General features: G+C 25.4%; 3 protein-coding genes across 3 annotated transcripts; 2 read left to right on the top strand and 1 right to left on the bottom strand.

Moving 5' to 3' along the window:
• Window positions 1–13608: 13608 nt before the first annotated feature.
• Window positions 13609–15783, top strand: Bm10356 (tau-tubulin kinase, putative; the record flags this gene model as incomplete). The annotated part of the gene is made up of 6 exons (XM_001902149.2): window positions 13609–13773; window positions 14159–14302; window positions 14502–14731; window positions 14855–15017; window positions 15214–15383; window positions 15642–15783. The coding sequence occupies 6 exons, from the start codon at window positions 13609–13611 to the stop codon at window positions 15781–15783; spliced, it is 1014 nt and encodes a 337-aa protein (XP_001902184.1).
• Window positions 15784–16305: 522 nt separating this feature from the next.
• Bm10355 (Nematode cuticle collagen N-terminal domain containing protein) lies at window positions 16306–18457 on the bottom strand (the record flags this gene model as incomplete). Its single annotated transcript, XM_001902148.2, has 7 exons — window positions 16306–16368; window positions 16728–16808; window positions 16967–17166; window positions 17236–17424; window positions 17495–17828; window positions 18036–18180; window positions 18399–18457. The coding sequence occupies 7 exons, from the start codon at window positions 18455–18457 to the stop codon at window positions 16306–16308; spliced, it is 1071 nt and encodes a 356-aa protein (XP_001902183.2).
• Window positions 18458–21776: 3319 nt separating this feature from the next.
• Window positions 21777–23744, top strand: Bm1981 (putative 29.7 kDa protein C05D11.5 in chromosome III, putative; the record flags this gene model as incomplete). The annotated part of the gene is made up of 8 exons (XM_001902147.2): window positions 21777–21832; window positions 22083–22213; window positions 22396–22508; window positions 22634–22726; window positions 22850–22925; window positions 23068–23117; window positions 23215–23284; window positions 23560–23744. 8 exons carry the CDS (start codon window positions 21777–21779, stop codon window positions 23742–23744), a joined length of 774 nt encoding a protein of 257 aa, XP_001902182.1.
• Window positions 23745–24658: the final 914 nt, after the last annotated feature.

Raw genomic sequence — 24658 nt, 5'->3', positions numbered from 1 at the left:
GAAAAAAAGAGATAGAGAAGTAAAAGAAGGAGAGAAAAAGAAAGAGAGGGAGAGAGAGAGAGAGAGAAAGGAGAAAGCGATTTACATATCACTGCTAAATTTATAAACTCACGAAATTGACCTCATATTTACAAGAAGAAGGGGACATCGATAATGATGATAATTGTCACAACAGTCATGTATGTGTGTATGTTGTATGTGTATGTATGTATGTATGTATGTGTGTGTATGTGTATGTGTACATACATATATATTTATGCACATGCAGAATAATAAATGATTGTTTTAGAAGAAAGATAATTCAAATCAAAATATATTCCTAATTAAATTCATATACGATTTTAAAATATTTCCGTAAAAGTATTTCATCTCATTTTCCCGTTTAGTTCATAAACGATTTAAATTTAAAAAAAAAAAAAAATTTGTACATTTCAAAACTGATTAAAAGAAAAAAAAAGAATATTATCAAAATCAATGGGAAGAAGTAATCTTTGAAACATTTAAACAAAAAAAAATTTTTTTTGTACAGTCTGTAAATTTAGACATTCGATACTTGTCATTGTCCTACAATTAATAAGTAATTTCTATGCCATAAATAAAATATTAACCCCAATTTGGTATTTCAAAACTAATTTAAATCAACAATAAAATTGAAATTCATTTAAAAGAATTCGAAATTCGCAAAAATCTGAAACATTAATGTAAGTGTAAGACAATTAATAAACTCGGTAAATGAATTTATGGAAATAGCTGCGATGATATTGAAGTTGAAAATTATGTTCATTCTCGATGTAATTATATAAAGTGATTTCTCGAAATTGAAAATGTTCATAAAATTATTAATCTATGGTTGAAAGATTCTTACAATATTTCATTGAAATGAATCTTTCATTCTTTCATTTTTTTTCCAAGTAAATTTTTCCTTTAAGAAATGAAAAACTATTCACAGTTTGTTTTTGAAAATAAAACAAAAAATAAAATCTTTCCATAAAATGCTTTTTTTATTTCTTTTTCTGATTTTATCAATGATAACGAACTATTCGCTTTTTTTTTTATTGAATAAATAGAATTAATCAATAAAGATGGAATAAATTTAATTGAATAGAATTAATCAAAGCAATTCATAGTGACGGATCATTGACATTAATTGTACGAAAAATATTTAATTTCTGAATTTATCTTACAATGACATTGTGACACTATCATATTAATAGACAAAAATATGTATAAGTAAAATTTTCAAAAGAATTTTTTGAGTTTCTTTAGAAGCTCAGAAAATTGTAACCTTTAAGTAAGTTTATTTAATTAATGTATCGAATGTAATTATCAATGATTTCTTTATGTTTATGATAGGCCACTTTATCGTCTGAATTTGCTGTAAGAATTCTTTTCGGTCTCATTTCAAGTTTTTAAAATGCTCTACGATAGCACTGAAAATTTAACATTATTATTTCATTTTGATGATACATTCATCCATTGTTTATGTTTAAATATATGTTTACTCTATCATTTATTTCATGAAGTTTTATTAAATATAAAAATGCATTTTTAATTAAATTTGTGCAGTATGAAATATTTCTGGAAACTGTAACGTTAATAACGTGTAAAGATGACGGAAACTCCAAATTAGTTGCATAACATTATATAATTTATAATAAAATGAAAACGTTAGTAATTTAATAATTATGAAATTTTACTCACAACGAATAGTTAAATTTGTTTTAAAGTAAGTTAATACAAATAATAATTATCATATATACATTCATAAGTCAATTTTCTTCTAAGCAAAATTTTTTAATGCTTAAAGTTATGTTTGAAACAAATTAGCTAACAATTTCCTTGCTAATTTAATAATTTTTTTTTTTTCAAACAAATTGAAAAAAGAGGAATCGGTTGAATTAATTAGGATGGTTAATGTTGAAAAAGAAAATTTAAACAAATTCAATCAACATTGTGAAAGAAATGGTTAAAGGAGCTTAGATGACATTTTATATTATCATTCAATTCTAATTCTAAGTCTAACTATTTCTTTCTTTTTTTTTTTTTTTTTTTTTTTTGAAATTTAAAAGGATTTTGAAAATTAATAAATTTGTTGATGAAAATATTTTATAATAACTTTTTAGAGGTATAAACAGGTGCTGTAAAAATTATGCAGCTGAATTATTAATTCACAAACCACACGGACTAGTAGTATCAGAAAAAAAAAATGTGGATGAAAACCTAATGTTTAATTACTTAGTTCTAATGAAATTAAAGTGGTTCTTAAATTATTACTATTATTATTATTATTATTATTATTATTATTATTATTATTACTATTATTATTATTATTATTATTATTATTATTATTACTATTATTATTATTATTATTATTATTATCATTATTACTAGCAATATTATTATTAACCATGTCAAATAAATAAATAAATAGATAATACAAATGGTAAATAGACAAATAGATAAATAGCCTAATACAAATAATTGAATTCAAAAAATTGAAATTTGGTGCTATAAGATTTATTGGTCTCATTAAATTAGCTAATATGTATGAAATAAATGTAAATGAATGAATAAATGCATAATAAAGTGCTAGGCTAAGGTAAAGGAAAATTTACTGAACTCAGGCAAAATCGTTGGTTTATAAACAATTTAATTTTGAAATCGATTATTGGCCAAGCTTGCAAAAGATTAGAAAGAGAGATTATTTGATAAAATTATTTGTGATTAAACTATCAAAAATAATGGTTCATTTTTATCATCAATTAAATTGCTAAAATTTCAATTAAAAAAATGAAAATTTTTGTGGAACATTTTTGAGATAGTGGAGTTTTTCCTTTTCTATTAAAGTGATAATAGTTATCAGTGATTATGATCATTGATAACAATTGCAGATGCAATACCGGATATTAATGATGCATTAGGATAATTTGTTAATGTTATCCGGTTGTTCATTGTTTAATATACGGTTTAGACTAGAATGAAAAATTTGTGTTATAAAATAATTATAATTACGATTAAACTATCAAAGTATTACTTACTCTAACATTTGTAACTAGTTTAAACTTATAGTATTTATCAAATGATTATTGTAGCTAAACAATAGCTTCTGGCTTAAAAATTAGTGTTTTTGGTTGTGGTTTGCAAGATATGAAGCATATGCAAATTTATTGCATTATTCAGTAGGATGAAATAAGTTAGACCTACTTGTCAATGTCTAGGCTTTCTAGAAAAGCCTAGTTAAGAAACTAGGCTTTTCTTTTCATTCATTCATCTTTTGCTTCATTCCGCTTCAAAATTTCTACTTTTCATGGTGCTAATGTGTTTATTTTACGTTCTGAAGATGCATCAACAAATATGATGTCAGTTACTAGTCATTTAGCGCAAATAGCGGAAAAGGGATGAAAAAGTTTTAAAGACTTTCTTCCTAAAAATTAAACTTTGACTTTCATAAATTTCTTAAACTTCACAAATTAGTTCGAAAATTTCAAAACAAAAGAAAAATATATATATGCTGTAAAAAAAGAAGCAAAATGAATAACATATATTGTGTAAAATATTTGTATTTCAATTTGCAAACTTAAAAAAATCTATAATTAATATAAAATAATAAACAATAAATTGAGAATTTTTTCAAACATTTCAAATTTTAAAATGAAATTTCTATTAAAAAAATATAATTTTACAATGAAAAAAAAAAAAAATTTTTTTTTTCTCTTTTTGAGATAGTTTTAGTGTTTTGTGAGAATAATAATTTTTGCTTCTGAAATTTAATAATTTTTTCACTTTTTTTTTTCTTTCAATTTTTCTAACGTTTACAAATGAAATTTCAGTAATGAAAATGTAAAATTTATTATGGTGACATTAAGTGACAGAATGTTTTTTTTTTTTTTTTTCTCTCATTTTACATAACAACATATTTTAATGAAATAATGTTGGAAAAGAACATTAATTTAAAAATTTTATTTTAAAATCGAAGAAAAAAAAGTGTTAATTTAAAATGGAAGAGATTTTAAAAGTGACATTGATGAAATAAATGAAATTTAATCAATTAAAATAATAAATTTCCAAATAAAATAGACAAGCAAAAAAGCTTAGATGCTAATGTTCATTCCAGTGATCTGTTTCCTTTTTTAGTGATATGATCGATCAAAAGAAAACAGAAATGTATATAATTTCATTTAGTCATCCAAAACAATTCCAACCAATAACATTTCTCTATTTCCGTTTATTTAAGAATAGCAATTCTCTCGCTTAATGCATTCAAAAAAATAAGTTTTCTCTTTTTTTTTTTTAAAAAAAAAAAAAAAAAAGAAAAATAAGCGCTAAAATGTATTTTAGCATTATAATTGCTTGTAATTAGTTAATGAAGAAAAATGATATATAGCAATAATAAATATATATTTAGATGCAATGTTAATTTAATTATTATTATTACCATTATTAATAAATTTCAAATATCATACGAATCTTTTTTGAACGTTGACAAAACTTTTAGATTTTGAAAATGTAGCAAAATTTAAAGTTAGAATTATTTTGGAGTAAGTTTACCTAAAACAAGGAGAAAATATACTTAAGTATCGAATGTACTAAAATAAGTGAGAAAAATATAAGTATCGAATATCGTGATACTTTAGAACTTCAAATTATCACTGAAAACTTTAACTTTTCATTTCCACTTCGGAATTTTAAATTATTATTATGTTTAAAATAACACTTTAGAACTGTAAATTGCCATTTATTATTTATTGTTATAATAAACAATAACAGTAATACTAATATTATTTTTATTAATAATAAAAACAATTTTTCATATTTACATTAATGTTTAAGCTTTTTATTTCTGTCATATACATTTCATTAGAAATTTGCCATTTTTAAATTAACATTTACTACCTTATTATTATTATTATTACTATTATTATTATTATTATTATTGCAATCTGTTATGTTATTATTATTTTATTAAATTGTATTAAACTATTATTAAATTATTATTGCATGCAATGAATAAATAAATGCAATGAAAGGATTTTTTTTAATTATGCATATAAGATATTTTTAGCGTTCCGAGATTGCATCAGTATGGAGAAACGAAGCAAAAGAATGAAAAGAAGAAATTAATCACTTTGAAAGTAAATTACTGCGTCGCTCTGACGTCAATTCATCTCTTCTTGTTGTTTATGTAAACATGTCTGGTCTATACATACTGTCGATGCTAACAAAAAATTTGTACAAAATAAAAAATTGCAAAAATCTTTCAGCCAAGAAAAAAAAAAAAAAAAAAAAAGAAATGAAATGTGATTATGCTAGAAAGTGTGATTAAAAGCTGACACAAAGGCACATTAGTAAAAAAAGCTTAGACCAAATTAGACATAGAAAGCTATTTCAATGATTAAATGACAACTATCAATTTTAATGAATCCAATATTTTTTACACCAAATTCGAATATGCCTCATTTTTTATATTTTCCTTTTGTTTCAAATTTAAATTTAAATAGTAATCATCAGGAAGTCAAATTTATATTTAATAAAGTTTATTTGTAAAAAATTAGATGAAAAATTATTCTATATGCTTTTTATCTTAGGAATGCAAAATCTTTCAAATTATCAAATTAAAAATAAGCTAATTGCTTTAAGAAGATGATAGATGCTTTTACTAAACAGTCTTAATTATTAGAATTAATTGAAAATTTATTGCCAGTCTAATTATTAACAAAATTTTTCGTAATTTTGTCAAATTTAAGTAACTTAGAAAGATTTTTTGTTTTCTTTTTTTTTTTTTTTAAATTTTTGAGAAAAAAGTTCTAAAAATAATCAAAAAAAAAAAAAAAGAAGAAACTAACGATGGAGAGATTCATCATTGTCCGATCATCAAAATTGCCCAACTGCTAATACACAATCTGAAGGCATCGTTTAATCCGAATAAATGAGATTACAAATTGGACAAAAACGCCAGGCGATTGATTCATGTTTGCTCTTCGAAATTTATACCAAACGTACACAATGACGAAAATTCAGAAATTGAGTAACTTTAACGGATATTTTCATTGAAAAAGCAAAATGAAAAATATGACAGAGTTTGTTAGCTAGCAATGAGAGAAATAGAAATAAAACTCTGAGTGTATTTTCATTGGCGACTAATTTGGAGACGAATGTAAATTTTTATAAAATATTATTATTATTTCAATGGGAGTTGACATTTTAACAATATATGCTTGAATATCTTAGAAAAAGGAAAAGAAATTATCACTATAATTTTTATTGTATTTTCTCCTTTCGATACAAATTTTATGATTGTTGTGATAATTTTTAGGTAAAAACATTTCAACAAAATTTTGAAAAGAAATTCTCCAATTTCAATACTCAAACAATAATCGATAATGAAAAGTAGATGGAGAGCAATTTTTTTTTTTTTTTTTTCTTTTTTACATTAATATAACAAACTTTGGTGGGAAATGTTTAAATTTCATATTTTAAAATTGATGCAATTTTTAGACTCTCTTTCTCTTTTTCTCACATTTTGCTGTAAATATTTAAATTATCCCTAAGGATTTTTTTTTTCCTTTAATTTTTGCAAATATCACAGTTTTGAGAATAGGGATAGCTAGAAAGAAGCAATTTGAGTGACCAAATCTGAAGCTAACTTTTAAATAAACAATTAGCTTTCATGCTATCACATAATCATAAAATAAATTTAGCACAAACATGCTAAAAAATATAATTAAATCTAACTTCTTATCGCTTTTTATCACAAATAATTATCACTATCATACTGTTATCATCATCATCAAATGAGCAATAAAACCAACTTTAAAATTCATTTCTTATCATATTATATAATTCTAGCAGTACTTTTTTTTTTCTTATCTCAAAAAGAAGAAATAATTTAAAGGAATTAGAAAGCTTTAAATGAATAGAAAAAAAAAAAGAAAAAGAAAAACGGAAGATTTAATAGAAAAATGAAAGAAATGAAAACGGATCGATCTCATTGCTTTATTTAAAACATTTCCTATTCATATTCAACTTTTTTTTTTTTATCTCACTTATTCTCATTTTATCTCATCAAATTTTGATTATTTCACTAGCTTTGAACGTATAAACCAATTAAGAATTTAGCTTAAACTTAGTTACTACTACTACTATTAATGGTAGACTAATCCTTTCTTGTCATTTGTCAACTTTTTGCTATCAACTTTAAGCAGGAAAGAAGAAGTAGAAAGTTATCACTTATCATTTCTCTGATAACTTCTAATTTAACAAATATTTAAATGAATGAAGAAATTAAACTTACAGTTGTGTGTACTTCAACAGTACACACACACACACACACACACATACACATATACATACATTTAAGTATAAACGAGAGATTAAACAAATTTATGGCCGAGATAGAAAGAGAGAGGAAAAGAGAGAGAAGAAGAAAAAGTATTTTTATTATAATTTTTTTTTTCTCTTTTTTTAGATAAATATGGAAAGAAAACGAAGAATTTTTTTAAATTCAATTTGAAAATAATTTAAAATATGCTGAATTAATTATATATTTAACAAAAATGATATAATATCATCCGAAAATTTCTCAATTTCTTCGTAATTTTAATAACTATCAAATTTATTTTGAGAAAATATCAGTTGAATTTTGCTAAAAACATTAATTTTAAAATTTATTTTTATTCTTTTTAAAAAAAAATTTTTTTTTTCCTTTTATATTTTCAATCTTTCCTTTCTGATCCTTGCAAAATTATGAATGAATTTTTTAAAAAATTAAATTTAAAAATTATTTTAACGACTTTATTGTCATCATCATTATCATTATCATTATCATCATAATCATTATCATCGTTATCATCATTATCATTATCATCGTTATCATCATCTTTAACATCTTTCACACTTCTCTACGACCATTCTATCCTCCCAAATTAACCCAGGAAATTGCCTTAAGAAAGAATAGGAAAAAAAGAGAAAAAAAGAAATAACTGAATGATTTAAAGAATGAGATAAACGAGGGCATTTTCCGGGTAATTTCTGCTATTTCTAAGTATATTTTAAATTTATTGACTGTTTTGTTATGTGAATGAAAATGTAATACTAAATTATATATAAGTAGAGAAAGAGAGGGAGAAAGAGAGAAAGAGAGAGACTTCGTAAAATAGAGCTTATTAAATCGTCAAAGTCTCGAAAATTTTCGTTAAATTTTAAAAATGACATCATAGAGAATTATAAATTGTGCAAAATTTAAATTCCATATTTTTCGCTTCCATTACGACCAAGAAAAATGATAAAAATTTTTAGAATTTCAACTAGTACTATATGTAATAAAAATATAAATAATACTAAAAAGTTGCAAATCAAAGAATTTACAATTTTCAAAATTCGAAACTAATCGCTATGTCAAACTGATCGATACGTCAAACTGATCGATATGTCAAACTGATCGATACGTCAAACTGATCGATACGTCAAACTGACCGATATGTCAGACTGATCGATATGTCAAACTGATCGATATGTCAAACTAATCGATATGCCAATCTTTAAGTATTTTACTTCTTTTCTAAATGTTATATAATGCTATGAAAAGCACAACTGACACATCCACAAATCTTTTTTCAAAGCAGATATACCAGTTACCTTTTAAAATTGAATTTTTTTGAAAATTACTTTTTCAAAGTTGTTAATTATAAGATTTTCATATTATACAGTCAAGATGATGTTGTAAAAATAAATTAAAAATAATTCAAGAAGCAATTTTTATTGAAAAATTTGCTCCAAGAATAATCAATACATTTTGAAATGCATTTTTGAATGATCAAATTAATAAATAAATAATTCAAATTCAAGTATTTCATTACTACTCCTTTCAAATAATATCAACGTCAACATTTACATATTCAATAATTAATGAGTTTATGAGATCATTTATGAGATCTGCTCTTCATTTACCACTTATTTTCATTGAAGGTTTATATTTGGCTAGCTAAATGCATCGATGATGAGAAATGATAGCTTCATGAATGACATCATTAGCAATTGAAAATTTCCCAATTTTTAATCAAATTCAAATTTATATGAAAGAATGATTCTGAAATGTTTGAAAATAGTTGTGAATAGATTGAGATGAGTTTGATGCTATCAAAAATAATAATATTATCTTTGTTTAGTTATCATTGCCAAATATTTTGTGCTGAGAATACATGAAATTTTCATTAACATTACTTAATGCAGAGATTTTGTGGCCTAGGCTCTGACTCTTGAAGACTATTCTTTGTCCAACAATTTTCATTGTCTTTTCCTAGGCCCTTTGATTATTGGAATTTGTCCCTTTCGACTATTGCAAATATAATAACATTCATTTATTATATCAGTAAAATAAATTCTGATGTTTTAGTTTAACTAAAAGTAAGAAAATTTACGCAAAATTTTCAAACTCTCAACTTCCTGTGTAAGCTAATTTAATTAATGACATAGAATATTTTTTTTTTTTAAACATTAAATTTTTTTTAAAGAATTAAAATTCATTAATTATATTGAAAATAATCATGTTTTTTTTTTTCCGAAAATGCTAATTCTCTTGCAATCAACATTGCCTAACACAAATCATAGCAATCACACATTTCAATTAATTAAGCTCAAATCAATTTTTTTTTTTTAGAAACAAAAATATTTACGATGAATGTAAAACAAGAAAACATTATATTACTTGAAGGAATGTCAAAAAACAAAACTCTATGAAATTCAAATTCAATTGAACATTGAAGCATTTCTAAGGTAACCAGACATACCTAGACACCTTCATAAATTGATAAAAAATAAGTTAGTATTATTAATGAGTATATATTGCTATAACTAATTAAAAAATGAATGATACTTCTAAAGTAACAAGTAAAAACCATATGATCTAATTTGCTATTGTATCCAAATACAAGGAGAAAGCGTAGATTGACGTGAATTTTTCTTCTCAACACGGGTTTCACGTGCACTCTCGACCTACCCTAATCATACAGCTAAATATAACAACAAATGTTGTGCAGCAGTTAATCTTACATACGTAATAAGTGGGCGTATCACTGCTTGAAGAAAAAAAGAAAAAAAAAAATTTGTCTGTTTCGAACTTTTTAAATTCACTTTAAAAAAGGAGTAAGAAAAAAATAGAAAAAAGAAAAAACGATGAGTGAAGTTTGAATAAAAGCATAGTTCACCTGTTCGCCTTTTTTTTTAAAAAAAAAAAAAAAATAAATTCAATCTGATTTGGATGATTTCATGTCAAAAAGAAAAGTTGATTTCCAATAAAAGTTTTGAGATGTCTCAATAGCTTCTTGAAAAAACAAAAAAAAAAAAAAAAAAAAAACCGACGAAACTCAAAAAGCATTGAAACATTTTGGTAGTGGCATAAAATCGAATGAATTGAATAATTAATTTTATTATAATTTTTACTTTCATTTATTTAATTTTATAATACTGAATTCTTTTTTTTTTTTTTCTTTTAACAATTCAAAAATATAAGAAATATATGCAAATTAGTTTAAACATTTTCTTTCTCATTTTTCAAACTTATAATTTCTTATTTCTGTTAATTTTTACTAAAAGAAAAGATTTAAAATGAACATTCAATTTCTAACTGCTATTTAAGAATAATGAGAATACCTTTAGGCATATTATAGTTTAAAAATGGAAACAAAAAAAAAAAAAAAATTCAATCATTAGCATTCAAAGTATTGCTTTGAGGATTAAAAAAAAAAAGAGAGAGAGAGAGAGAGGGAGACATAAAGAGAAGAAAGGGAAAAATAGAACTAATTAACTCTTTGCGTTTTTTTTTTTTTTCTCTTTTCTTTTCTTTTCTCACTGAGAAATTTTTTTATCTTATATTTAAACTGTGTTATAATTTTAACTTTCTTTCTCTTTCTTATAATTGCATTTTTAATTATTTGTTGTAAAAAAAGAAAGAACTCATTAAATGGCTTTTTTTTTTTTTTTCGTTTTCTTTTTTGAAAATACATAAAAAGAAAAAAAAAAAAAAAGATTTAAATTGTGAATTGACGTATGACGTAAATGACGTATAAATGAGAAGTCAATAATATTTAAAAAAAAAAATCAACAAATTAACTAGCATTCTCTTTTATTGATAATGTCGACTTAAAATACTTGAATGATTAAAAAAAAAAAAAAATGTATGAGGATGGCAAATTGTGTCATATCTAATCTGTGTGCCTCAAACAAGTATTAGGCTTTTTTCCTTTAAATGGAATTTTATTTTATTTTATTTTATTTTTTTTTCTCGATATATCAATATAAATAGATAAGTCATGAAGTAATGAAGCACTGATGAATATCTGTCAAACTTGAATTACATTCTAGACGATGCTTGCATGAGATTAAACTTTAATTTATAAAAAAGCTAATTTCATAGCTCGAAATAGATTTGAACATTGATGAGCAAAATTCGAATATACTGAAAAGAACAATTATTAGTTTAATCTTTGGTTAAATTTGCTATATCTATTAAAATAAATGAATTATGTTATGTCTTCCTCTCAATAATTAATCAAATTTATGTTTGCATTAATTTTAAAATAATAAATTTTAATCTAACATATTAAACTTATCATAATCGTTTCATTCAACTCTTCGATTCTTCGATTAAAATTCGTTTGCTGAAATGGATGTTATTATTAATTTGAGAAACATTTAAAGGTAAATACATTGGCACATTTTTGACGAGTGAAAAATGAAATCAAATGTTTAGTTTGAACTAAAATATATTCTTTTATACTTTCAAACTTAATTATTAAATCTTATCAATAATTAAATAAATGAACGAATGAAACTTTTAGTGAATGAAGGAATGACACAAAGAAATTTCATTAAAGATTTGAATTTCATAAATAATACAAAAAAATCTTTTTTCTTTTTTTTTTTTTTTTAGCTAAAGAGGATAAAAATAATATTTTCCGAATGTTCTTTACCTCAACTTTTTGCTTTTTAGTTTTTTTTTTTCTTTCCGTCATTGTTTATTGAAAAGAAGTTAATATCAATGTTTTTTAACTTTATTATATCTGAATTTTTTTTTTTTTTTTCAACTAACTAAACTATCTAAGAAGATGTACTTTCACAATTTCAAATTTAATAGTTAATTTTCAGTTATTTTTTAATTTTTTATTTGCTCCATTTCTTCTGTTTTTTTTCTTTTAATTTTTCAATACAGGTAAATTTATGAATCTTTAAAAAAAAAAATAGGAAATGAATATTGACTAAAAGACCTTTCTATCTGACTAAAAGAATAGTTAAATTCCTATCATTCAATGAAAAAATATTTGTAATTTTATGGAACAAAAAATGATTAAAATAAAAGATAATTAAAGAGAAACTCTTTGCTTCTTCCTTAATTTCCATTCTAAATTGTATTAGCAATTGAATCAATAAAAGGAAGGAAATTTTGGAATTAAAAATATAATATTGTGAAGAGTTTGAAATGTTTGAAGTAAGTTAGATTAATTAGCATATTCAAACATTCATTTCCATAAGATCCTATTTAGATATTTATTTTGATTGCAGAATTGATTACTTCTTATTACTAATGCACAATTCTGGAAGGCAAAGTTAAACTAAGAGTATCGGTTAATTTAATCTATGAAGGTAAATAATTAAGCTACCTATTCGAGAACAATTTCCGAATTATACTATTGCAAATGTGAAAAAAAGAACAATTTTTTTTTTTTTTTTTTAAATTTCTAATTTATGAAATAGTATGCAAGTTTGAATTTAAATTAAATTGTAGTATAAATGATTTGATTTAACAGCTGCTAAAACATTTGCTAGTGAATATCATTGCAAGTGGTTGGTTTATTTTGAAAAAAAACCGAATGTAAGTTGTAGAATTTCTAAAATTCTTTCAGAAGAATTATCATAAATTATAGAATTATTGAGAAATCATCAATTCTGAATCGTATTTTATGTTCTGTTCGAATATTTTGTGTGCTGCAATTTGTATTGGTGAAAATAAATAAACAAAATAAGAGAACGGTAAATAAGATAGAAAGGAATGAATGAATGAATGAATGAATGGGAAATAAATAAATAAAATGATAAGGAAATAAAATAAAAGGAATTTTGCTTATCACAAGTTCCATCGTCACGTTTACTACAATGTATACGTCAGATCAAATTTAATTATTCATATTTAGTGGGAGTTTTTACGTCATCAGTGTGTTTGAATTTGAAATGAAAATATTTCTGTAAATAATATATATGTAAAGTTTTATGCAATAAAATGATGTCAACTAATGAATTATTCAATGTTGACATTTTATTGCGATTTTTCTCAGAAAATAATCTCTTGTGACATTTATTTGTCCTCTTGAACTATGCTTACTCCCCCGCACTTATTATTTGCTTCGTTACGTAATATTAAATAAATAATCATATCTCAAATAAATATGAAATAATTTGCAGTTTGCATATTTCAATAACTTCTCAAAATAATTTGATAAGATTTAATTGATAAATGCTGATAATTCAAGTTTAATTGATAAATGTTGATAAATGAACATTTTTAAATTCAAACAAATGTTCGTGAAAAGTTTTTCAGTTTTTCAATACTGATAAAATATGGCAGGAACAGTTTTTTGGGGTGAAATTGAAGAGAATGTAGAAAATATCTGCGGTGTTATTGATTATGATAAGCATGCATTCTTTATCACATGCACAGAAGATGACCCAATAGATCGAGAATACACAACACATCAAGTTTATGATGATAAAGCGCCTGATACTGTACTTTTTATTTCTTTCATTTAATGATTGAAAATTTTACTCCAAACATTGAATAACAAAATTAACGCTATTTTAATAAGTTTTCAATACAATTTTGTTCTTTTTTTTTTAACACTTGATATAATAATAATAGCTACAAATCAAAATTTCAAGGAAAAATTTTTAAATTTTCGAAAAAAAAATTTTTTAAAAATTAAGCTTTACAAAAGTTTTTTCTAAAATTATTGCTCTGCTTGATCACTAAGCTGTTTAGTGACTAAGTTTAGTTTTTTTTTTTTTTTTACTTGCTTTGTTTACTTTATTTGCTAAGCTTTGTTTACTTGCTAAGCAATTTAAATAGATTTATTTTGTTCAGGAATAATTTTCTCATTAAAAAAATTTATAGGTAATGCATATGTTAATTGCAAGACATGATAAAACAAGTGATCGGAAGAATACAGCCATACACCGAACTGTGAAAATTTTAGAATTGGTCAAAGGTCGCTCTGTGCATTTTCCAAAAATAATTTGCTATGGCCGTCTCAGAAAGGTAAAATTTATTATAGATTTAGTAAGACAATTCAAAAAAAATATCGAAGATAAATAATTTGAAATTTTATAAATTTAGGAAAAATTTAGGTATTAGTTTAGATATTAGTTTTTTTTTTATTTGATTTAGGAAAAATTTAGATATTAGAATAAATAATTTGTTAAAAAAGTTTTAATTATACGAATCAATTACTAATTAGATGATATTTGGTGAAAGCGGAGATCAGGATGCTGAACGGGATCCGGAATGGATTGGACGACCGTGTGCCATTCTTGAGTATCATGCATCGCTGGTGGGTTCACTGCTATCATTATCACCTACAGGTACTGTCCCGTTGGATCTAGCATTAGCCATTATGATAGGATATGTTCGAGCTCTTGCATCACTTCATCGACTCGGTTATGTTCATCGTCAGGTCTCACCGTACAGGTAAATCATAATTTAGTATTGATTGAATTTAATTTAATGGTTCATTAGTGCCATGCCATTCTCTTAATTAATACCTTTAAAATTGACAGTTGTATATTAATTTTTAAATAAATTTAATTATAGTTTTGCATATCGCAATCCAATCTCCTATGATTCCATCGAATCACGCATGCTAATCATCGATTTAAGCTTAGCTTTGCCATGGCCTTGTAAGCCACGTTCATTTGTACCATTTGTTGGTACAATTCGGTACAGTTCGGTAAGAGCTCATCGAGGACGTGAACAGGTGAAATGATATTCTGAACGATTAAATAAACATAAAGAAATTTTGATTAAATAATCACAAAGAAAATTAACTTTTTTAAGGAAAAAATAGAAAAAAAAAAAAAAAGGAAAAGGAAAAAGAATTGGAAACAAAAATGGAAAGAAAATAATAAATTGAAAAATAAAAATCAAAAACAAAATAATAGTATAAATTAAAGGGTCCCTCAGATGATATCATAGCTTTAATTTATGTGATTGCTGAAATGATCTCGGGTAAACTACCATGGCGTTCGGTGTTTGATGAAAAACGAGTATGTGATATGAAATGTTTATTTTATCGAACTATCGAATTTAAACGACTTCCCAGAGAAATTCGATCCCTTTACAGGTAAATGCTATTGTTCATAGGTAAAAATATTAGGCATTACTTTGGTCAGTGAATAAATAAAAAAGCCTGGAAAATGATTTTACTTTAAGTATTACAATGAAGTCTAATTGATCATTTTTTTTCACTCAAAATAAACAAATTAAATTTAGCTTTTTTTTCTTCTTCTTCTGGAAATATTCATATCAATCTTATCTCTCACACATTTATATATCAACAAACACTTTTTATCATATGTGTTATCATAAAAAATTTTTTCAGATTAATGTATATGACATTGTCACCTTATCCAATAGATTATAAATTTATTATTGAACAAATTCAAGCAGCTCTAAAACGTCGTTATCCAGGCAATAAACATGAACTTCCATCATGGCTTGCTCTACCAATCACTGAAGAATAATATTATAAATATATTATCAGTTTATTATTATCATTTATCAATCTTTTCACATAACTAATCAATGATCTCATTTATTAATTCAAATATTATACTTTCATCAATGCGTGAAAAAAAAAAAGAAAAAAGAAATTCGATTATAATTTTCGTACTTTATTTGATTCACTTTTATTACCAAATTAATATTTGCTCATTTCTTTTGCATGAAAAGATTTCACTATCATATCTTTTATCATTTTTTTATCTTCAAACACTTCTTACTTTTTATATAAAACAGAGAAAAAAAAATGGAAGATTTCATAAGAATTATTTGGTGCTACTCATAAAAATTATGCAAATTTATTAGCAAATTTGTAATTTTAATCTACATATACTCAAAATTTGGAAAATACAAAAACTTTAAAAAATTTTTAAGCATAAAACAAAATGTACAGAATAACAGAATTGTTGAAATACAATTGAAATTGTCTGTTTATGAATTGTCATGAAGCGATGTAAGGAAATAGAAGAAATGTACAGTGGTTGTTATGAGTGACCAGATGATTCAAGACGTGGCAATGCGCAATGGTCACACTCACTTCCGCTACCCTAAAGATAATCTGTATATGTGTAAGAAATATTATATTTAATACTTGCTAGCATAATTTCGACGTATACTGCTCATGTGACTGTCACATTGTCACTTTCTTTAAGTATCTTCGAAAGGAAATATTCTATTTCATTTGTAATTCTAACAATTAATTGAATCAAAATTAATTAATAATTTGCTACATTACTGATAAAAACATTTCCATTTCTCAACTCTTTCTCTTCTTATTCAATTACACTTTGATGGATAAAATTAAAAAAAACTTTATTATATAACATATTTGCAAGTTTATTTTTTGTACACATAAAAAAAAAAAATTTAATTGGAAAGTATGAAAAATAAAACAAAACACAATTACCTTTTTGCCAGCAAGACCATCAGAACCAGGTGCTCCTCGTCGTCCTGGTGGTCCTGGTGGTCCTCGTGCACCGGGAGGACCCTGAAATTTTTAAATTTCTATGAACTAACAAAAAACGATCGCGCTATAAACTTTTCGTTTACATATATATATATATATATATATATATATATATATATATATATATATATATACTATTTGCAGTTAATGAGTAAACACCAATGAAGGAAGTAACGGACCGGTGGTCCTCGATGTCCATTTTGTCCATCAAGTCCATTCTTACCATCAGGTCCCGGTGGACCGGGTAAACCTGGTGGACCCGGTATTCCTTTCCTGCCCGGCATGTTATGAATCTTCCCTGGTTCACCTGCTTGTCCTCTTAATCCAGGACTTCCACGAGGTCCACGTCTGCCTGGTTCTCCAGGAAACCCGATTAGTCCTGCAAAGCAAGTTCTACTAACTCAATAAATAAAATTTATGACTTTAAATTGAGTTTAATTCAAAGTACCATCAGCTCCATTCTGTCCATCAAGGCCTCGTGCACCACGTTGACCAGGAGGTCCCTTTGGTCCTTGCAGACCAGGAGGACCAGCTGGTGCTGGTGGACAATCGAAACACCATTCCTGATAGCGAAAATCCAATCCTTCAATTGCATCTGGACCTCGACGACCATTTTTACCCGGCAACCCATCAGTTCCTCAAAGAATACTTTTTACTAACACTGATTTTATAATGCGATAAACCTACTCGAAGTTAATTTCAAAAACCTGGATCTCCTGGTGGTCCAGGTGGCCCTACTTCGCCTGCTTCACCAATTTTGCAACTACAGCATACAGAATTCTGGTACACTTCTGTTTGCGGTATTTCAGGTTCCAGATACGGTCCTGGAATATCATAAACACCTGTTTGCACTTGCGGTAAACCAAGATTTGAGTATGGACCCTGAATATCATAAACCGTATGTGCCTGCATTACTCTGGGATCCGAATAAGGTCTTAAAACATCATAGGGTGATGTTTCTCCATTACTCATTGGTGAGTAGTAATCGAAATTTGTTTGACGTGGACTACGCCACGAACGTTGTTCTTTGACGTTTAACATCTGAAAATAGGAAATTAGTCGTAAAATTTGAAAATTCATCAGCAAAATGTTTTACTGATTTTATTTTAATAACTACTGATTCTATTTTCTCGTTTTTTTTTTTTTTTTTTTTTTTTTAAAGATAGCTGTTGAGTTAATTAAATTTTTAAGATTTTGGAACAGATTTTTCAATTCATCAACTAATGAATGACATTAAATAAAACTAACCTCCTCAATATTTGCATATTCCTTCCACATATTTTTTGAACGTTGTTTACAAAATTCAATTTCGTTTGTCAAAGTTGTTTGTATAATTTGAATATAGTAGTAAAGAAGTGGTGTCACAATTACACTACATATTGTAGCTACTGTACTAAAATTTGAATTGATGTAAACAAATTATTTCAAATCGATAAATAACATTTCTCTAAATATCTTCACAAATTTAATCTAATAATATTTATATAAAATGCACTTTATAAATACAATTTTTTTTGCACTCAATTTTACGATAAAATTTAAAACTTTTATTTCTAATAGATAAAATAAATATAATTAATATGTGTGATAATTCTAATAATAAAAATTTACCTAATTGCCACACCAAAAAAAGCAATTTTTTTGTAATGTTCAACCTGTTGTTCCGTCATCAATAATATTTTTCGTACAATTAGCAAAAAGTTCTCATCGATTTTATATATAGAAATTGTTGATCTTAAAAAAAAAAAAAAAATGTTTACTTTCAACTTATAAAAGATTAAATTTATTATAATATTTTGACACTCATTTATATAAATGATATAAATAATTGAAATATTGATTTAACTTTTAATTTTTAACTATAACAGTGTTACTTACAGTTTATTTCATTAAAATCAAATATGGTTTGATATATCAGAAACAAAAAGGAAAAAAGATAAATTTACAATTTCTGTAAGTATTTTTTGCAGTAATAATATTCTTTTATGATAAGAAATTGTAGAAACTAATTAATATAGAATATTCCACTTAAAAAAAAATGTGAAAATAAAAGTTAGAAAGAAATGAAAAATATTCGAAATGTATGAAAGTGGAAAATAATTGCGATTTTTTAAAATATGAAATACAAATTGCTTGATTTAAATATGATCTAATAAAAAGTAAAAATATTGATCTTTATCTTATCATCGTTTTCTTTTATCTTCCATTATCATTTTCATTTCAATGATTCTCTAAGTGATGTAATATTGTGCTATGAGAAATGTTTTGATAAAATTTCATTCCTTTTGAACTAATTTTCAAATTTTTGGATATTAATTTCCTAATAATATTTTTTTTTCCTTAGTATTATAAATTATAAATACTGAAAATTTTGTCACATTATTTTACAATAGAGTTTTTGATTTTACTTACTACTCAAGAATGATTAGGAATTTACTCATACTCCTTATCTTATTATGCATTATCATTGTATCATACTTATACTTATTTATACACTTATTTATATTTGAACAAAAGTTTCAAAAAAAAAATACGAAGCTATTTATAATTCCAGAATAGTTGTATACTTAAATCCAGAATTGAATTTCCGGTCAACTACAATGGATAAATATATAATAGAATGTGTATAATATGCCTCTAATAGATATAGACAAATCCAGTATTCCGAAACATATTCGGCAGGAACAAACCGAAATTGAAAATCATTAAAAAATACTTTACCAGAAGCAAGAATAGATACTGAAACAAAATTCTTTATGAACGATATTTCGAAGAAGAATGAATTTAAATATTGTTATTATCAATTAGGCCTTTCATACATCACATTGTCATTTGCGCCTATTTTTTTCATTCCTTTTTTTTTTTTAAAAATACTTTCTAAAAATATCACTAAAGATAATTCATTTTTCTTTCTTTCTTGACATCCAGTGGAAGGGGAAACAAGAAAAAAAGAATGAACACAGGTATTCTCGACAGGTTTTTTTGATAAACGTGATAAGATAAATGATGTCACATTCATCAATGTTATCCGTTAACCTCTACCCTTGGTGATTTTTTTGTTCATGAAAATTCTTATTTTTGTTAAATTTTTTATTTATGCTTTAAGAAAACAAAAAAAAAAAATATTTTTTTTTTTTAAATGAGATGCTTAATTATTTCTCGAAATAACAATCCTCATTATTTCATTTGCTTATTTAAATAACAAGTAATTATATTATAAAGTTGATTCTAGTTACAAATTCATTTTTAATAAAATAATTCATTTTATAAAAGAAAATGAATCATTGAATGAATGATAATTTCTTTGATTAAAACACTAAAATGTTTCGTTTTTTAATTCGAGAAATTTAAACAAAATATGAATTTATGACACAATCGGAATATTACTGAATATATCATTCGGAAGTGAACAAAAAATGTTTAAAGAGAAATTAAATTCAATTAATGGAAAAAAGGCAAAAAATATTAGAGACCAAATAAAATAAAGCAAAAACTGATAAAGTTAGAAAAAAATATTTGAAAAAATGGAACAAAGATGGAATTAATGACAAATAATTGCTCTAAAAAACAGAGCTTTTTTTTTAAGTACAATTTAAGGAAAATATTTTGTTTTTTGTAAATATGATTTATCATTTCTCAGTTTATCTATCAAAACAATTTGCAATGAATATTTGTCACACTTTGGGCAGATTTATATCTGTGCAATTTCATTATCCTTTGAAAAGAATTAGATAGCCAATATTGCTTAGCCCTAGAAATAATACTTAATTTGATTATTACCCAAATTTAATTCATTCCCTCAATATCAATCATATGAATGAAAAGTGTAATGCAATATTTATTTACATTTAATTTGGCAAACAAAACTGATATAACTATAATTGAAAACAATTATAATGTCCATCAGATGGTCATTTGCCTCCCTAAATTATTTTATAAGTTCTTTTCTGGGATATATAAATGAGACATTTATTCGATTTTAAATTTTTGTTAAATGTATTACATATAGATGAAAAATTATGTTTGGAATGAAATTTGGTACTGAATACAGGTGTGACATACATTACATCTGGTATTGACCACAAACATGTGTTGTCACTCTCGACAACCTTTCCTGCATCGAAATAATCGCAAGTCGGCAACATAACAACTGGAGGACCAATCCTCTCTCTCCCTCTCTCTCTCGTTTATGAGAAGTACTGCCTTGGCTCTTTCTTATTTTTGTCATACGTAACTTTCCATCTTCTACTCTTATCACACGTAACCTTCTCTCTTCTACTTTTGTTACACGTAACTTTCCCTCTTTTACTTTTGTCACACGTAACTTTCCCTCTTCTATTTTTGTCACACGTAACCTTCTCTCTTCTACCTCCTTTTTTATTAATCTCTCTCTATCGTTTTCATAATATTTCCGAATGCTATTTGCCATATGGATATATTTTTTTAATTCTTCCTCTCTCTCTCTCTCTCCTCCTCTCTCTTTCTTTCTCTCCCTTTCCCTCTCTCAACGCTTCAGATGAAATGTTCATGATGTATTAGGATAATTCCTTGCTAACGATGTAATTTTATGAAATAAACTAAATCAAACTGATCTTTGATGTTATAAGCAGAGGATGCTAACATAGTATCATTCACACAATATTTAAATTAATTAATAACAAGTAAACTTCTCACAATATAGAATTTCGAGAGTTGAAAAGTACTTCTATTTCTTCCTATTTACCTACTTCTAACTTAGACAAACAGTGTTATTGTCCTGAAATCAAAACAATTGGAATATACAAATGATCAAACAAAAAGAATTAGAAGCATTATGGAATAAATGAATTAAGATCAAAATTAAAATTTTAAGCAGAATGATGCAAGAATAGAATGAATGGAATTGGAATAGATTAAATTAATAAGTGAGAACATTTTTATTACACTCTCTTACTTCTTTAGATTTATTCGTCTTTCTAGTGAAGGAATTTAAAGCATTTCGACGAAACGATGCGTGTCGCTGCTAATTTAACGATGATGTTTCATGAGATGGATATGCTACAAAAGTATTAATTATTTCATTTTAATTAATTCATTCATCTGATGTAACATCAGTTCCAGTTGAGAAACGAACAGTAAGCAATATAGAACTGTTCATTCTATTTAAAATAGTAAATTTACTTATCTTAAAATGTTTAAGCAACAGTCCTTTATTAAATAAAAAGAATTATACTAATTCGAAATTAATAATTTTAAGTTTGATTAAGAATTATTAAATTATCCACCTTCGATAATTATCCAGAACAGTTCATGAAGATATGGAAGAGCAGCTGTACTTGGTTTTCAACTTGTTGAAGTATCGTTGCCATATGGATGGCCAGCTGAGGAATTGCTACATCAAGCCGAACGTTATCATCTCAGACATATTCTTATTAATGCACCCGCTGGTATAACTTAGTTTTTTTTTCTCTTTTTTCAATTTTTCTTAAAGTATATTCCTTCTTTCGTTAGATATTTGAGTTAATCCAATGCTATTTTTTTCATTGTTTTTTCATTTTCGGTGTTTCTCACTGATAATTTAGTTTTTTTTTTTCTTTCTTCGTATATATTTGTTTCATAAGGATTACAGGTAATTGGTCTGAAGGTTTTCGTGGTCTTGCAGCGCTTCCAGAGCAAACATCCAAGTATATAGAATCTTTGGATATCGCAATTCAATATGCAAAAACGTTAAATGTGCAAAAGGTTTCCTTTCTATACGTGAATTCGTCATCAGAATGTTCTGAAATTTTTAGAAAATTCTTATGCTTCCAAATCACTTATTTCTTCTTGCATTTTCCAAAATTTTATACATTTCTTTGTGAATTTAGGTCCACGTAATGGCTGGTATAGCTGAAGAAACGAATGAGAACTTCGATGTTTATGTTAAGAATATTCGTTTGGCTTGTCAACAATTTAGAAAGGTTTAAAAAATAATATATTATAATATATAAAAATATTATATTACGATAGTATATCATAAGTCGTTTATTTATACAACTTTGCAGATTTGCCCCAGGTGATGATATTAAGAATGTTTTTTTTAGGAATCAATAATTTGTCTTATTGAACCGATCTGCCAAGCTGCCATTCCTGGCTATTTCATGAATTCCTATTCGAAAGGTGCTAATCAATTTTACATTTTCAATTATTTGTCTTTTACCAATTTGCATGCTATTATCATCTCATTTATAGTAGTGATATAAAATTAGAATTTTGCTATCATAGATTTATTTCTAAGCAAATAATAGAAAGCATATTGCAGCTGTAAAAGTTCTAAAGGAAATCAACGAACCGAACTTGCAGATCATGTTGGTGAGTGCTGTGCATTCTTGAAACAAAATTTCATGCTAATCTTTCATTTTTTTTTTCTTGTCGTTTTTGCCACTTCCATAGAAGTGTGATTTTGTAGGATATATTTCATGTTCAACAAATTTGTGGTCAGCTTACCACTACTATTGAAACACTGGCACCTTTTGTAGGTAAGTTAATTGTAAACTTCATTTGCATTTTCTAAAATTATTATAATCATTGTTATCGTAGTACTATTTGCTAGCAAATCATTAATACCTCTAAGGGAATCAGTATTTAAAAATTCATTTTACTGTTCAATTGCTGCATATTGGACAGATTTTGCTTTAAATTCAATTCGTTCATACATAAAAAATCCAGCATATATCCAACGAAGGAGTTCTAGAAATTGAACCAGTGTGTGATATTTCCTGTCTTCATGAAATTATTAATTACCAAATCTCAGGACATGTTCAAGTAGCTCAAGTACCAGGTCGTCGTGAACCAGATACAGATGGTGAAATAAATTATAGTTATGTGTTTGACATACTGAAGAAATTTGGTGACTGGGATGTCGGTTGTGAATATATGAGTAGTGGAAGCGATCATCAATACTTCCAATGGGTACATCGTTATGGGCTTACATTCTGATAGCATTTATGCACTTTATTAAGTTTTCCTCCTATGCTCTTTTCTTATACGACTACCAAATTTATTTCTTAACATGTTGTAATCAAAATTTCCGATCTCACTGAACAGAAAACTGTTGAAGTAAAAAATAAATATATATTTGGAAATGGAATTGCTCTGTTATTAACTATCCAGTGCTTGTACATTAGCTTCCAAATATTTTTTTTTTTTTTTTTTTTGATCTTTTTAGGTTTTTCCAAGTGCAATGACAAATTTTGTCCTTTTTTTTAAAAAAAAATAGACCTCACTTTTTAACTCGTACTCTTTTTGGTATTCTGTTCTTTCTCTCCATTTCACTCATCTTTTAATGTAGCAGTACATAATTTTTTTCTGGAATGTCGAATCAGGTGTACAAATATTAAAAATTTCAAAATTTACTGAATTATAAAACAATCAATAACAATACTAATCAATAACTTTAATACCAAATATTTTTTCTTTCAAAAATTTCGAATCATTTATGATATCTGCGTCTAATGTTGAAAAACTTAACGAACCTCACCTATCTGTTTTTAATTTTATTTTTATAGCAACTTTTTTTCATTCGATATTTGATGTTGTAAGAAGTTTAGTGTGGTTCTCTCGTGTCATCATTATCAGATCATTATTTTATTTATTTTTTTTTTTTTTTTTTTGTTTTTTAATATTGCATTAGTATTTTCCTCTAAAAACATATTTTATTAATCAAGCCACTTTATATTTTAACTTATTTATTGCACAGAATTTCAGCTGATGACATGAAGCAAAGAAACATTAAGTTCAAAATGCTTCTCACCTAGACAATTATTTAACAGGTTATCAACTTTCCAGTTTATTTGATAGGTCTCATTTTTGCACTAATATATTTAAGCTTACATTTCGATTTTTCTTTAAAT

This window comes from Brugia malayi, assembly GCF_000002995.4.
Source record: "Brugia malayi strain FR3 genome assembly, contig: Bm_v4_Chr2_contig_001, whole genome shotgun sequence".
NCBI lineage: Eukaryota > Metazoa > Nematoda > Chromadorea > Rhabditida > Onchocercidae > Brugia > Brugia malayi.
This window is presented reverse-complemented; position numbering and strand designations above follow the sequence as displayed.